Here is a 16,957-nt window from a genome sequence, read left to right on the forward strand (position 1 = left end):
AACACCCTCCCAGCAAGCATAAGAAATATTGCCGGAACAACCGTGGACATTTTCAAGAGGAAACTAGATTTATTCCTCCAAGGAGTGCCGGACCAACCGGGCTGTGGTCCTGCGGGCCGCTCCAAGCAACAGCCTAGTGGACCAAACTCTGATCACAAGTCAAGCCTGGCCTCGGGCCGGGCGAGTAGAAGAACTCCCAGAACCCCATCAATCAAGTATCATCAAGGGTATGAACGACCCCAGCCTCCTGAAGCAGAGCCTGGAGGGCCGCACGACCCTCGGGAGGTAGACGTCCCGGTCCCGCACCTACGGGTTCCAGACAAGGATCGTCACTGCCCCTTTTCACCCGAGGCCGGCCTCCTTCAAGACTAAGTAGAAGGAAGAGTGATAATTATTAAATACAACAATTATTATTATGATAATTGTTATAATAATAATTGTAAATATTTAACAATTATTAGCTGGCCTGAACTATACAGGCCAGCTAACCTAAGACACACGCTGGTCAGATGGTCAGTGTTTGTCATCCATGGCAGTGAAGCTTAAACGGGCGATCCATTGTCAAATATACAGCTTTACGGTATTTATGTGGTGTATATGGCCGGTTGGGTGTTAAGAGCCGGATGGGGTTGTAGAGGTTACGTCATGTCTGACGCAGGGCACCCCTGGGGTGATGGAGGAGGAGTGGCTGTAATAACAGCTGGGGAGGATGAACAGCCACTCTGGCAGCCTGTAGGAGGCGCGCCTCCACCCTGACCTCGCACTCCACGATGGGATGTACAACTCTCCCGAGGACGGATCGCTGGGCGGAGTCCACGAGGACGACTGGACTGTCACTTGGTCTGTCCTCAGGACTGTCTCCTCCGACAGCACCTGCTGCAGTCTACGCCGGCGGGAGGCGTTGTTACGCCGCACCAACAGGACGCAGACTACCACCAGCAGCACCGTCACCAGAAGGCAGACCCAGTGATGACACGCCCAGGTCAGCAGGTCCTGGGGGACCTGCTTAGTGTTCCTTCCCCAGGAAACACAGGTCTTCAACGTGGTCCACAGTAAACTGCGGGCCACGGCCTCTGTAGATTTTCCCCAGGACACACAGGTCTTGATACTAGACCACAGTGACTTGCGGGCCACGGTCTCTGTAGACTTCCCCCAGGACACACAGGTCTTGATACTCGGCCACAGTGACTTGCGGGCCACGGTCTCTGTAGAGTTCCCCCAGGACACACTGGTCTTGATACTAGACCACAGTGACCTGCGGGCTACTGTCTCTGTAGATTTCCCCCAGGACACACAGGTCTTGATACTAGACCACAGTGACCTGCGGGCCACGGTCTCTGTAGATTTCCCCCAGGACACACAGGTCTTGATACTCGACCACAGTGACCTGCGGGCCACGGTCTCTGTAGATTTCCCCCAGGACACACAGGTCTTGATACTCGACCACAGTGACTTGCGGGCCACGGTCTCTGTAGAGTTCCCCCAGGACACACTGGTCTTGATACTAGACCACAGTGACCTGCGGGCCACGGTCTCTGTAGATTTCCCCCAGGACACACAGGTCTTGATACTCGACCACAGTGACCTGCGGGCCACGGTCTCTGTAGATTTCCCCCAGGACACACAGGTCTTAATACTCGACCACAGTGACCTGCGGGCCACGGTCTCTGTAGATTTCCCCCAGGACACACAGGTCTTGATACTAGACCACAGTCCCTGGGGGACCTGCTTGGCGATCCTTCCACAGGGCAACCAGGCCCTCAGCCTCCTGCACCTGCCCTGGGGGACCTGCTCGGTGGTCCTGCCACAGGGCAACCAGGCCCTCAGCCTCTTGCACCTGCCCTGGGGGACCTGCTCGGTGGTCCTGCTACAGGGCAACCAGGCCCTCAGCCTCCTGCACCTACCCTGGGGGACCTGCTCGGTGGTCCTGCCACAGGGCAACCAGGCCCTCAGCCTCTTGCACCTGCCCTGGGGGACCTGCTCGGTGGTCCTGCCACAGGGCAACCAGGCCCTCAGCCTCCTGCACCTGCCCTGGGGGACCTGCTCGCTGGTCCTGCCACAGGGCAACCAGGCCCTCAGCCTCTTGCACCTGCCCTGGGGGACCTGCTCGGTGGTCCTGCCACAGGGCAACCAGGCCCTCAGCCTCTTGCACCTGCCCTGGGGGACCTGCTCGCTGGTCCTGCCACAGGGGAACCAGGAGCCTCGCTGGCGGACCTGCATGACGAACCTGTAGATCACTCGGGAGTGTATTACCAACAGCAACACTGTCACCAGGAGGGCGACTGGAACCCACTTGGGGTCCCACTTGTGACGACAATTAAGGCCTAACCACTCCTCCCACATTGACGACAGTGATTGTGGTGGCGACGGTGGTGGTGGTGACGGTGACGCTGGTGGTGGTGACGGTGACTGACGCTGGTCGCTTTTGTTCCCTTTCCCGAAAAATGTTCTGATACACTTGAACATCATTATTTTAGAATATGTTAGTAAATGTTATTAATATTTATTCATATTAATTCTGACTGTTTTGTGAAGGAAGAAAATGTTAGAAAAGTGGGATTGACTTTACCGTTGTGTGGTGTGACACCTGTCACCCAACACCTCTGTCACACCACACCTTTGTCACATGCCATACGTGTCACACCATACACCTGTCACCCAACACCTCTGTCACACCATACCTCTGTTACGTGTCACATCACATACCAGTCACACCCAACACCTGCCACACTACACACCATGCATCTGTCACTCCACACCTGTCACACAACACACCTGTCACACCCCACACCTGTAGCACCACACACCTGTCACCCAACACCTCTGTCACACCATGCATCTGTCACTCCACACCTGTCACACCACACACCTGTCACACCATGCACCTGTCATACCACACACCTGTCACACCACATACCTGTCACACCACACACCTGTCACACCACACACCTGTCACACCAAACACCTGTCCCCCTTCACGTAGAGGCTGCAGGTGCGGTGGTGCCATCTTGGGGGTGTTGTGGGAGTGGTACACCAGAAGCGTCTCTTGTTGATGGGGCTGAGTGTGTGTGGGCACTAATGTACACTCGCTGGATGGTCAGTTGGCATGCAATTGTGGCTGTCTTAATAATCTTCCACAGGTTGATAGGCGTTAAGACCAACACCAAATTAACGATATTCAAGAGCAACACCAGCTCAACGCCATCAACGTTGATGACACGTCGAAACAACGCCACTCTTGGACAGTGTACACTGGGTTCAAGGACAGCATGAGTAGCTAGGTTGCCAAGTGGTGTCTGGTTGCTCTGACGTCGCCACGAACGTTGCTCAGACGTCCCCACCAGCGTTGCACTGACGTAGCCACTAACGTTGCCCTGACATCGTCATCAACGTTACTCTGACGTCGCCACCAACGTTGCTCTGACATCGTCACCAACGTTACTCTGACGTCGCCACCAACGTTGTTGTGCCGTCGCCACCAACGTTACTCTGACGTCGCCGCCAACGTTGTTCTGCCGTTGCCACCAACGTTACTCTGACGTCGCCACCAACGTTGTTCTGCCGTCGCCACCAACGTTGTTCTGCCGTCGCCACCAACGTTGTTCTGCCGTCGCCACCAACGTTGCCCTGACATCGCCACCAACGTTGCCCTGACATCGCCACCAACGTTGCTCTGGCGTCGCCACCAACGTTGCTCTAACATCGCCACCAAAGTCGCTCTGGCGTCGCCATCAACGTCACTTGACCATCGTTCTATGGTTTACAACAACAAGAATGTCGAGATTCTACTGAATTATGGCTAAGATTTTGTGCTTTTAGGTTGAGAAAGTTTTTCCCTTCAATCACTTGAATCTGCGCTCGCACGCACGCACGTTTATATTAATGATGGTCGTGTGTGGTGTAGATAGTTACAGTGGCTGGGACTCTCTCAGCCGCAGGTTCGAGTCACCTCAGAGCTCCACCTGATTTTCTCATTATTATTATATCATTATCACGAGAAAAACTTTTATTATTCTTTGAATTATTACTCTTATTATTATTAATTGTCATCCACACTTCCATGGAAATAAAAATTTCATACACCTGGGCACTAGGAGACTCGAACCACGGACCCAACGCAAGTGAGGCAGAGGATCTGTTTACTTAGCTATGAGTAGTCTTAATAAGGAAAGATTCCAGAACTACTTCTGCTAGGCTGAAATTTTCAACTGACTGCTACTGAAGCTCAGAGGAATTAGTGGTCCACGCCCGCGTCATGTAAATTGGCATCTACGTGTGATGCCAATTTACAGGCATAACGTGTGAGAGGATGGTCTCTCAAGATTCTCCCACAGCTGACTTGAATTGTTTATTGCAGTGCACAGTGCACCCAAGCAGTGCACAGTGCACCAAAGCAGTGCATGGTGCACCCAAGCAGTGCAATGATAGATATCGTGAGGAGACATTCACATATGGGACTAATAGAACAAGAACCCAGCAATGTGATGTTATAGTGGCCAGAATACGCCTGGGACATAGACGTATCTGGCTGCTTTCTTAAACCCCAAATGTCGAGTTCACAATGTGTCAACTTTGTGAAAGAGAAAACATGCACTCTCTTGAATATTATATTGTAGAATGTCCCATACTAGCTGACTTTCGCCCTCCTGGGCTAAGGCATGCGGAACTCTGTAATTACTATATGAGTACTGGAACACTTGATGATATATTGGACTTGTACTCAAGATTAACCATGTAATGTATCAATTATACAATGTATGTATGTGATGTAAGTATATAACCTTAGCATGTAAATGCACCTTAATCACCTTCAGTGATTAAGTGCTTAAGTGCACACTAGTTTCTCTATCAGCTATCTCACCCTGTCAGAGTAAAAGAGACAAATGTATGAAAATGAATGTGTGTGTGTATATGTAAGTATATATGTATATGTATGTATATATGTATATGTACGTATGTGTGTGTGTGTGTACATGTATGTGTATAAAGTATATATGGAAGGTGGTCAGAATTACATTTAACCTTTGTAAATGCACATTAATGATAGTATGTAAAAAACACATCGAACACTTTATGTAGGGCATACGTAAATCTGTATATCTATGTATTTACGTATGTAGGTTAGCTTAGCATTTTAGAAGCACCGATCACCTTCTGTGGTTGATTGATATGGTTTATGATATACATGCAGTGATAATATTAAAACAGTCATTAAATCATGTAGTTTTACTCTATGTAATAACGATGGCGCAATGGTAAAATCCCTATAGTGACTTTAGTTCCCCATACAACACAGCGGAGATCAGAGAAAATGGCAGAGGAGGAAAAGAGAGGCAACCGACTAGCGAGGGGACAACACTCGGATAAACACGAGACCGGACCGCTCAGTCAAGGTAGGACAAAAGTTCTCCTGGTATGCAAACTTTCTTCATTGCCTTTGATGAAAATAGGAGCGTTTTCGAAAAAAAAGCTGGGTACAAAGTATCCCATATAAAGTCATTCCAAAGATATTTCAGATCAAAGTGTACGATATCAGACCTAATATACAAAGGAATTTAATCGCAGTGGACCACAACACAGCGAGGAACTAGAGCTTTCAGACGTTACTGACATCTGTGGATACAAAGTTAGATGCTACCAACCACTAGGTGACCGATTAGTGAAATATGTAATCTGACATGTTGTAGGCATTAGTGCAGACGACATCAAGGCAACTTCAGACAGATGACATTCCAATGTTCAGAGTCAAAAAAATTATGGGCAGAACAAACGGAGAACTGAGTGATACATGCACTGCCTTGCTTACTTTTCTAAACTACTTTTCCCCTTATTGGGTTTGGATTAACGGCTTCCTCCATAAACTAGATGTGTAAGTACCACGTCCCACTCAGTGCTTTAGATGTAAAGGTTTCAACCATACCTGGAAAGGCTGCACCAAAGACATTAAATGTGGGAAATTCTCTGGTTCCCATTACACACAGGACTGTGTGTCAGATATACTAACCTACTCAATCTGTGGTGGCAATCATGACATTATATTCAAACAATATCCTTCATTCATAGCAGCAAAAGCTAAGGTTCTCCCTACTAACAACCTGCTATACAGTAGTGCACTGAAACAACCTAACCAAGTCTATCATCAACCTCTACCCCACACTCAACCACAACCTTTGCTTGTACCTGATATGGCTGTCACTGATAATCCTACACCCCCAGAGTCCAATCCTCTCCTTCAAAACATACAACTAAGTTTCAATCTTGTTGAAACTCTTTATCACTCGCATTGAAAATGCACTAGAAAAGATGCTGGACCGACTTCTAACTAAATTTTTTGCACAAGTAAACCAACCCATCCCCAAGGCTGACCCAACAGACACCCCATCAACATGTACGGACAATGACATCCTCCCTAACACAGCTCTCATTGCTGTATATAAATCATTTGAACTGATGCTGGGCAAACTTCTAAATAACTCCTTAGCATGCCTTACCCAAGTCACTTCCCAGGTTGACTTGCCACAAACCACAACCACTGGTACCAAGAGTAAGAAATCCCCAGCTTTACAAACCTCCCAACTACCTGGCATTTTGACTGAAAAACCACATTAAACACACACTCTAACGACACATTATCCAACCACCCAAAGATATTTAACACAGTGTACTACTGGCACATTAAAGAAGACCGATGCAATCACATCCCAGATGTAAAAATACAAAATACGACAAGATAACATAATCCATTTTGAACTAACCTACCCCAACCTAACCTAACCTCATATACATCAACCCCATGTTACTTAATGTACTCTAACTTACCCTGCCATAATCTACCCTAATCTATCTGAATTGCAACTAACTCCCAAACATACTTTGACTCACAATTCAGTCTCTTGACTACTTTGAGGTTACCTTGAGGTGCTTCCGGGGCTTAGCGTCCCCGCGGCCCGGTCGTCGACCAAGCCTCCTGGTTGCTGGACTGATCAACCAGGCTGTAGGACGCGGCTGCTCGCAGCCTGACATATAAGTCACAGCCTGGTTGATCAAGTGTCCTTTGGAGGTGTTTGTCAAGTTCTCTCTTAAACACTGTGAGGGGTCGGCCAGTTATGCCCCTTATGTGTAGCGGAAGCGTGTTGAACAGTCTCGGACCTCTGATGTTGATAGAGTTCTCTCTCAGAGTACCTGTTGCACCTCTGCTTTTCAACGGGGGGTATTCTGCACATCCTGCCATGCCTTCTGGTCTCATGTGATGTTATTTCTGTGTACAGGTTTGGGATCAGCCCCACAATTATTTTCCACGTATAGATTATTATGTATCTCTCCCACCTGCACTCAAGGGAATACAGATTTAGGCTCTTTAGTTGGTCCCAGTAGTTTAGATGTTTTACTGAGTGGATTCTAGCAGTAAAGGATCTCTACACGCTCTCCAGGTCAGCAATTTCTCCAGCTTTGAAAAGGGCTGTCATTGTGCAGCAGTACTCCACTATAGAGAGCACTAGCGTTTTGAAAAGTATCATCACCGGTACAGCATCTCTAGTGTGGTAAGTTCTTGTTATCCAACCTGTCATTTTTCTTGCAGTTGTGACGGCTACTTTTTTGTGTTCTTTAAAGGTAAGGTTTTCTGGCATGAGTTCATCCAGATCCTTTACATTGCCTTTTCGTTCTGTGTTATGATTTGCCTGAGTTTTGTACGGGGTTTCTGTTTTTATATTTTCATTTTTTCCGTAGCGCATGAGCTGGAACTTATCTTCGTTAAACACCATATTATTTTCTGTAGCCCATAGAAAGACCTGATCTACATCTGATTGGAGGTTTGCCGTGTCCTCTATGTTGCCTACTCCCATGTAGATCCTAGTGTCATCTGCAAAGGATGATACAGTGCTATAGGTTGTGTTCTTGTCTATGTCCGATATGAGGATGAGAAAAAGTACTGGAGCAAGCACAGTACCCTGGGGGACTAAGCTCTTCACAGTTGATGGGCTGGATTTTATTTTGTTGACTATTACACATTGGGTTCTGTTAGTCAGGAAATTGTAGATCCATCTGCCTATTTTTCCGGTAATTCCTTTTGAACACATTTTATGTGCAATAAAATTATATTATTATATAATGCATTATATTCAGGCAGAGTCGTCTTCTTCGCAATGCGTGCAGTTTGCATGAAGATATATCCTCCCGAATACTGCACAAGTGGTAATGTAGAAAGATGCGTATATGACTATGCACAACAACACATCAATGGTGTGGTGGGCTGCCCCTTCTGATGCGGGGGCAGAGGTGGTTGAGCCCCCTCTTTACCACCAAGGCTTCTGAGTCAATCCAGCAGACTCCCTTCTTCGAAGCCTTTCCTTCTGGGGTGGTGGGCGTGGATGAGGGCTCTGCACCCGGCGCCTTTGTTGATGGTTTCTGGGGCTTGGGGGGGAGTCCTCTTGGAACTATTGGGTTCTTTTTGACCCCACTTGGGCCCTTGTACCCTCTGAATAGGGTCTTCTGCATGGGAGTTTTTTTTGTACCCTCCTTCCCTTTGTGAGTGAGGGAGGGTAATTTGAGGGAGCCGGTCGGCCGAGCAGACAGAACGCTGGACTTGTGATCCTGTGGTCCTAGGTTCGATCCAAGGCGCTGGCGAGAAACAATGGGCAGAGTTTCTTTCACCCTATGCCCCTGTTACCTAGCAGTAAAATAGGTACCTGGGTGTTAGTCAGCTGTCACAGGCTGCTTCCTGGGGGTGGAGGCCTGGTCGAGGACCGGGCCGTGGGGACACTAAAATGCCCCGATATCATCTCAAGATAACCTCAAGATAACCATCAAGAGTGTGTTGGGTGGGGCTTCCCCTGGGTTAGTTTCCGGGGGGCCTTTGGGTTCCTCAGAGTCATACTTTCAGAGGTTTTCTTACTCTCGGATTTTCCCTGCGAAGGTTCAGCAGGCTTTAAGTGCTTATCTCCTGCAGGAAGTAAGCTGGTGTTCTTAGGGGGCTCTCAGGAGTTTCACAATGAGTGCTTCTTAGACCTGCACCTCGTAATGATGTTGGTCTGGTGCAGCTGTTTGCACCGATCCTCCGAGAGGAGGTTTCTATGTTTTTCACCTCTCATCTCGCGTTTCGTCTGGCTGTGTTAGTTCTACCGTTGGCTTCGGCTTGGGTCATGACTCTTCAGTCTTTTTTGCCGTTTTGTCCTCTATTGTTCCCAGAGGTCTATGGTGCTCAGTTTCTGTCGGCGGCTTCTGCGAGATGCCGGCCTATTTCGGACTTGTTCTCCGAGGGGGTCCCTCCTGGCCCTCTAGAAAGAGTCGTACCAGGGCTTGGGCCTTGTTTAGTCAGGGTAGGACTATGGTGCCAGTTTCTGAGTTGGTGGGCTCCCTGATGCCTTCTTCGTCTGGTTGGCGTGGAGTTCGTTCTGTATGGAGGTCGGCATCTCTGGGTTCGCATCGGCCCTTAACCCTTAACCACTTAACTGCGCCAACTGAGAAAACTCTTTTTGATTTTTCGGTACCAATTCTAAATGTGTACGAGGTTGGTTGTGTACGAAATGGACTCTTAGGACCTCCAGTGAGAGGCAGCCATCTTGGAAAAAATTCCCAGAATGCTCTAGGGCTGCTGGCTGGGTTAGTACTGAATGAGTAACCATGGGTTGCGCACGCGCCTCTGGCTCCCGAACACCTGTCCGACGCGGTGTTAAAAGATAACGCTGTCGGTGAAATTCAAACCTTATTGTTTGAAGAACATAAGGGTCATAATATTAGTGAAGCTAGGCACAATAAGGTCCTAACACAAAGGTCGGATGAAGGTGATAAAGCACCTATGAGGACGATACAGCGAGCGTATCCAGTTGTAGCTCTGAGCGTCACCCCTGACGCTCAGAGGTGATAGCGTCACCTCCTATGCTATCCTATGCTATCTCCAATTTATTTAGATGATTCATAGATGAATCGTTTTCTGCGTTCAGTGATGATGCATCTGATACAAGTAGCATAGATGAACAGTGTTAGCGGCTTCCATGGTGGTGTTTTCCATAGATATTTTCAAGAATACCTGAATCTCTTCCTAATTGACGGACGCTCTTTGAGGCTAGCTGAATCTCTTTCTGTGTGGGACCATACAAAGCGATCTTTTCAAGACTACCTTACAAATTGATCTTTTCCTATAATCTTTTCAATACTACCTTATGCTTTACAAGCTTGGCTACATACAACCTACAAGTACTAAAGCCAAGGGTGTATGTGAGTGCGTTATTTGCAAGCACACAGAATGAAGAAACAGGAAGCGAAAATTTATCTGTGCAACGAGAGCGAAGTTGCGCTGTGTACCATGGACTACTTCGTTGATTATTACTCTCTTCCAAAGTACTGAGTGTGTAATACAGTGTGTTACTGTATAAATAGTGTGTGAAACTGTATATATTGTAATTTTAGTGAATTTTTAACAAGTAATATTTTGACAATAAACATTTATTGTGGACACATTATTGACACATGTATCACAGTTCCATGGAACATTATGAATGTTCTACTGTATACATATTGTAAAGGACACAAATATGCATCGTACGATAAAAACAAAAAAATAAATAAAACCGCATTGGAAATACATAGAACAAATAATTGAAAATATATTTGTGGCAACACCTGGTGCTTGAATGGCCTGCGTGACCGACCGTTTCTGGGCGATTCATGCATGGGCGACCAGGCCCTGATGACGTCACAGCGCACCTTGTCCACGTCCCCACAGCCAAAGTAAGTGGAATTTGGTATTTATTTTTACATAAACATGTTCAGGGAGGGGAACTTATTATTTTACAAAGAAAAAAATAATTTTTTGGGAACACTTTATTTCATGTGTACAGGGAAAATTTCGCAATAAACTCGGCACAGCACGGTGGTTAAGGCAAACCTGTTGCACATCTATAGCAGGTTATTTGCATGTGCCTGTTAATTTAGGCTACTTCCTGGAATTCTCTCTGATACAACTGTATCAGCTATGGTCTTCCATTTCAGGTACCATAGGTTGAAGTCCCTAAGCAGGATGATGTTTGGGGCTGGATTTGTGAGGTTTTCCAAGCAGTGTTCTATTTTCATTAGTTGGTCTTTAAACTGCTGATGATTTGCCTCCAGTGACATATATGCAAGGACCATAACTACATTTAAGATCTCTGTTTTGATTATTAGCACTTCCACCATATCATTTGTAATTACCTAAGTGTAATTACCTAAGTGTAGTTACAGGATGAGAGCTACGCTCGTGGTGTCCTCTCTTCCCAGCACTCTTTGTCATATAACGCTTTGAAACTACTGACGGTCTTGGCCTCCACCACCTTCTCACCTAATTTGTTTCAACTGTCTACCACTCTGTGAAAGTAATTTTCTTATATTTCTTCGGCATCTGTGTTTAGCTAGTTTATATCTATGACCTCTTGTTCTTAAAGTTCCAGGTCTCAGGAAATCTTCCCTATCGATTTTATCAATTCCTGTTACTATTTTGTATGTAGTGATCATATCACCTCTTTTTCTTCTGTCTTCTAGTTTTGGCATTTTTAATGGCTCTAACCTCTCCTCGTAGCTCTTGCCCTTCAGTTCTGAAAGCCACTTAGTAGCGTGTCTTTGCACCTTTTCCAGTTTGTTGATGTGCTTCTTAAGATATGGGCACCACACAACCGCTGCATATTCTAACTTTGGCCTAACAAAAGTCGTGAACAATTTCTTTAGTATATCGCCATCCATGTATTTAAAAGCAATTCTGAAGTTAGAAAGTGTGGCATAGGCTCCTCGCACAATATTCTTTATGTGGTCCTCAGGTGATAGGTTTCTATCTAGAACCACCCTTAGATCTCTTTCTTTATCAGAATTCTTTAAAGATTTCTCACATAATATATAGGTTGTGTGGGGTCTATGTTCTCCTATTCCACATCCCATAACATGGCATTTATTAACATTAAATTCCATTTGCCAAATGGTGCTCCATATACTTATTTTGTCCAGGTCATCTTGAAGGGCATGACAATCATCTAAGTTTCTTATCCTTCCTATTATCTTAGCATCATCAGCAAACATGTTAATATAATTCTGTATAGCAACTGGTAGATCATTTATGTAGACAATAAACATCACTGGTGCAAGAACTGAACCCTGTGGTACTCCACTTGTGACATTTCTCCAGTCCGATACATTGCCTCTGATTACTGCCCTCATTTTTCTATCAGTCAGAAAGTTTTTCATCCATGTTAAAAGCTTACCTGTCACCCCTCCAATATTTTCCAGTTTCCAGAACAACCTCTTATGTGGAACTCAGTCGAAAGCCTTTTTTAGGTCCAGATAGATGCAGTCAACCCAACCATCTCTTTTCTGTAATATCTATGTGGCTCGATCATAGAAACTGAGTAAATTCGATACACAGGATCTTCCAGATCGAAAACCTGTTTGTCTGATATATCATTTCTCTCCAGGTGTTCTATCCATTTAGTTTTGATTAGTTTTCCAATACTTTCACTATTTCACTAGTCAATGATACAGGTCTATAATTGAGGGGGTCTTCCCTGCTGCCACTTTTGTAGATTGGAACTATGTTAGCCTGTTTCCACACGTCTGCTACGATTCCTGTACACAGGGATGCCTGAAAGATCAGGTGAAGTGGAATGCTAAGCTCATATGCACATTCTCTCAGAACCCATGGTGAAACTCCATCTGGGCCAGCTGCTTTGTTCTTACTGAGCTCCTTTAGCATATTTTCCACTTCATCTCTAGACACCTCTATCCGCTCTATGTTGTTCTCTGGAATTCTTATTGTGTCTGGTTCTCTGAAGATTTCATTTTGTACAAACACACTTTGGAACTTTTCATTTAATGTTTCACACATTTCCTTTTCATTTTCCGAGAAACTGTTTCCTATTTTCAACCTCTGGATATTATCCTTTACCTGCAATTTGTTGTTTATGAATTTGTAGAATAGGCCCGGTTCTGTTTTACATTTATCCACTATCCCTTTTTCAAAATTTCTTTCTGCCTCTCTCCTTACTGCCGTATAGTTATTTCTCGCATCTTTGTATCGCTGGTATGTTTGGGGGTTTGGCCTCTTCCTATACTGATTCCATTTTTGTGTCTTTTTGTCTCTGGCCCTCTCACAATTTATGTTGAACCAATCCTGTTTTCTGGCCCTGCATCTCTGTTTTGGTATGAATGTTTGTGTGCCTTCCTCGTATATTTGTAAAAATTTGGCATACATTTCATTTACTTCCCTGCCTAGCAACAAGTCTGTCCAATTACATTCATTAAAAAAAATTTGAAGTTCCCCATAGTGACCTCTCCTTAAATCGAGTTTATCAACTGTTTCAATGTCCCCATTTTCTTCTAGATGATACCTTAAAGCATAATCAATGTCTAACAAGACGTGATCACTCTTTCCCAAGGGAGGAAGGTACTGGATGTCAAATATCTCTTATTCTTTCCTGGTGAATACTAGATCCAGTACTGACGATACATCTTCTTCCCTCATTCTTGTGGCCTGCTTTATGTGTTGATACAAGAATGTCTCCAGAATGAGGTTCACAAATCTGCATGTCCAAAAGTCCTCCGTTCTTGCTTCATAGGCCTCCCAGTCTATTGCTTTAAAGTTGAAGTCCCCTAGTATCAACAGTCGTGATTTATCCTTATCTGCTTGTACAATAATATCTCTCATGACCATTATGAGGCCCTCTCGTTTGACATCCAGTTCTTCCTTTGTCCATGTGTTGCTTGCTGGTGGGCTGTAGGCATTTAAAATTATCAGCTTATCATCCTGATTCCAGATCTGCAATGCCATTATGTCAATATCTCGAGGGTTTTCAAATATTAACTCTCTTACTTTCAGGTGTTTTTTCACCAGTACAGCTACTCCTCCTCCCTTCCTAGTTTTCCTGTCACGTCTCCAAACTAAATAGCCTCTTGGGAATATGACTTCATTTATTATATTTCCTTCAAGTTTCATCTCTGATAATGCGACAATATCTGGGACCCTAAGCTGGATTATATCTTGCAACTCCAAAGTTTTTGACCTCATTCCATCTATGTTGGTATATACAATTTTCAGGAACATGTTCCCTTTTCCTTTGCTCTTTACTCCCCCTTCCACTACTGATCTTGTTGCTTTGTTTTTATGTACCATTTCACAAGCTTTCCAGCCCCTGTCACTTTGTAGAAAAAAGAATTTGTCTTCTTCATTTCTATCTCCATTTAAACGTTTTGCCTCAATTAGGTTCATTTTCAGCTTTTCTCTGTCTTCCTTGGAGAGGTCTTGTCTTATTGACCAAAATTTGCCAATCTCATCACTCTGCAATTTCCTGGCATTTCTAAGCACTTCCATCATGTTTTTCACTCCATTAAACGTCACCCTTAAGGGGCGGTTCTTTTCTTTCTCATATTTTCGTATTCTTCTAAAATCACTGACATTTTCCTTTGAGCCTTCTCCTAAACCTACTATTTTCTCTATTATTTTCATCTCTTCTGCTGCTCGGTCCACCCTAGATGAAATTTCCTTATCTAAACATCCAAAAATTATTGTGGACTTAGTTCTATCTGCAGTGTTTTGTACTAATTTACTGTTGGTAACCAGTTCTTTCCTAATTGCTTGCCTAATTTCTGCTTCTTGTTGGTCATTTCTGGTTTTGACTTCGGAACACACTTCTTTGATAGTCTCTTTCTCTTTTACAACTTGACCATATGTCACTTTTATTTATTCTTTATACTTTTCTAGTTCTTTATTCACCTCCTCTATGTGAGTTATCAGTGAAGTTTCCAGTTGGAGATCCTTGCCTAACTCTATATTAGCTCTCAGGCTACCTTGGAGTTGTTCACCATATGAGTCTATTTTCTTGTTTATTTCTTCAAAGTCACCACACTTCACTTTCCACACCTCATTTTCTTTCACTAGTTCCTTGATTTGCTCTTCCTGATTTGTTACCTTGTCCGTTAATGCAGTAATCTTATCTTGCTGAAGCATACTCCCTTTTAGAGTGCAAAGCTCACTCCTAAGAGCTCCATTGTCCTCTTCCAATTTAAGCACTTTTTCTTCATACTTCTTTTGCATATCCTCAATTATTTCTAACCTGCCAAGAACACCTCCTTTTCTTATATCTTGGGGTGAGAATCCTTTGAAACAATCATCTGTAGGTGTGTGTACATTTCCAGTGGTGGTGGTGGCGGCCATCTTTGTTTTTGTACTAGAACCAAAACAAACTTTTCCACTTAGCTATTTTCACTCACTTTTACTTGTTTATTGTATTTTATTTGCTTTTACACTTCCCTGAACCTTTATGTAACCTGGGACACCACTGTAGCCCTCAACCTGTTCTTTGTGGTGATGATTAGCAGCTCAGTACAGATGAGTGTGTCCTTGATGTACAGGCTGACCTCACCCTGTAGCCTGTGTTTCCTGTCACATCTGAAAAGATTGCACTCCGAAATCCATATTTCACCAGCATGGTAGTCCTTGGTGTGAGTTTCCGTTAGGGCTGCAGATAATGCATTTGCCTCATGTAAGAGGCCATCTATGAACCTACGGGCCACCGGTTCTGTCATTGGACGGGCTCTGGGTTGATCCGGTTTCCCTAGTTCCCTGTTCCAGGGCTCCTGTTTCTCAGGTTGCCCACAATGTTATTAAGTCTAGCCAAGGCTGCAGTCTACCCTTACGCCCATGATGTTAGGAAGTATGCCGCTCTTTCGGCTGTCTTTGGAAACATGTCTTAGGACAATATTTGGGCACAGGGGTTTTGGAGGTCGAACAGGGTCCTGGCTGCCAGGTATCTTGTGAATGTCGTAGGTCCTCAGCGACCTTGTGTGGCCTTGGGGCACCTTTCGTGGCTGTCTGTCTCTTTCTCACTTTGAGACCTGTGGTGCTGCCGCCTTCCTGGTTGGTCGCTGTTTGCCTTCTCTGTGGGAAGTTAGCTACAAGGTGCCAACGTGGCTCCCCACAGGAAACCAGCATTGAATGTAATGAAATGCCAGTTTCTGAGTGAGCCTCAGAGGCTCCCTCCCCTTAAGTCGACAGCTTTCATCATTCCAGAACCAAATTGGTGGGTTGCCAACTCACCCAGGCCGGCTCCACCTTCCCCCGTGGAGGTAGGAGGGGAGAGGGGTAGAACTAATGAGTGGGGGACAAGTTGGATAATGTGTTGCTTGCTTGTTTTCTTTCTGGGGAAGTTCTTTTACTAGTTTGAGGTCATAGCTCACAATTTTCAAAGTGGTGTGTTTTGATTCGTCTACTTTTCTGGGTGCCTTCCCTTGTTGATAGCAAAATGACATACAGTATCCACTCAATTTAATGGCCTCTTTTATACCGATCTGCCGGTAATAATGGCCGGTTTGGGAGATCTGGAGTATCTGGAGCCTCGTATACCGGTCTGGTGGTCGATATTACCGACGGTCGGTATTGGGTTTGTTTTGGCATCGGCAGCCCCTCATATGGCGACCAGGCCACCGACCTCGATCATCCAGAGTGGTATATTAAATCTTAACTTTCTATTAAAATGATTCAGTTTTATGAAGAAAATTCTAAATTACAGTACAACCTCGATTCAACGTACCCTGATTCAACGAATCTCCGGCTAGTTCGCACATTTTTCAGGCCGGATTTACTCACCCGGTTCGACGAACAATGGTTCGCCGAAGTGGGGAATGTTCGGATTTGCTTACGACATCGAGACTGGTGGACGAGTTCGAGCACCGAGCACCGAGACGAGTTCATAAACTGGTGGAAAACTTTCCCATTCTATCACAGATTACAATTGTTAATTCCTTCATATGACAAGTTCGATCACACAAGTGGACCACACACGTGGACCGCACAAGTGGTCCACAAGTTTACGATGTTGGGACAGAGTTCACAGAGTGGTGGAAAACTTTACCATACCCTCACAGATTACAATTAACACTTTGTGTGGATCAGGACTCCGCCCGGAGTCCTGTTTCGCCTACCCGCTTCCGCGATGTGGACATA

The 16,957-nt window shown here is 45.2% G+C and overlaps 2 protein-coding genes across 4 annotated transcripts in view; both read left to right on the plus strand.

Moving 5' to 3' along the window:
* The first annotated feature begins 770 nt into the window (after window positions 1-770).
* On the plus strand, window positions 771-2,328 carry LOC123757339 (cleavage and polyadenylation specificity factor subunit 6-like). The gene is made up of 2 exons (XM_045740907.1): window positions 771-982; window positions 1,674-2,328. Exons 1-2 carry the CDS (start codon window positions 771-773, stop codon window positions 2,326-2,328), a joined length of 867 nt encoding a protein of 288 aa, XP_045596863.1.
* Window positions 2,329-5,279: 2,951 nt separating this feature from the next.
* LOC123757302 (probable peptidyl-tRNA hydrolase 2) overlaps window positions 5,280-16,957 on the plus strand; it is a 40,351-nt gene continuing 28,673 nt past the window's right edge. Inside the window, exon 1 of one of the 3 annotated variants that reach the window (XM_045740863.2) lies at window positions 5,280-5,393. The gene's annotated coding sequence lies outside the window, so the exon portion shown is untranslated. Of the gene's footprint in view, window positions 5,394-5,715; window positions 5,870-16,957 lie in introns of those variants that run through there. The other 2 variants (XM_069323610.1, XM_045740866.2) reach the window with 2 other exon arrangements.

This window comes from Procambarus clarkii, chromosome 13 (genome assembly GCF_040958095.1).
Source record: "Procambarus clarkii isolate CNS0578487 chromosome 13, FALCON_Pclarkii_2.0, whole genome shotgun sequence".
In the NCBI taxonomy this organism is placed as follows: domain Eukaryota; kingdom Metazoa; phylum Arthropoda; class Malacostraca; order Decapoda; family Cambaridae; genus Procambarus; species Procambarus clarkii.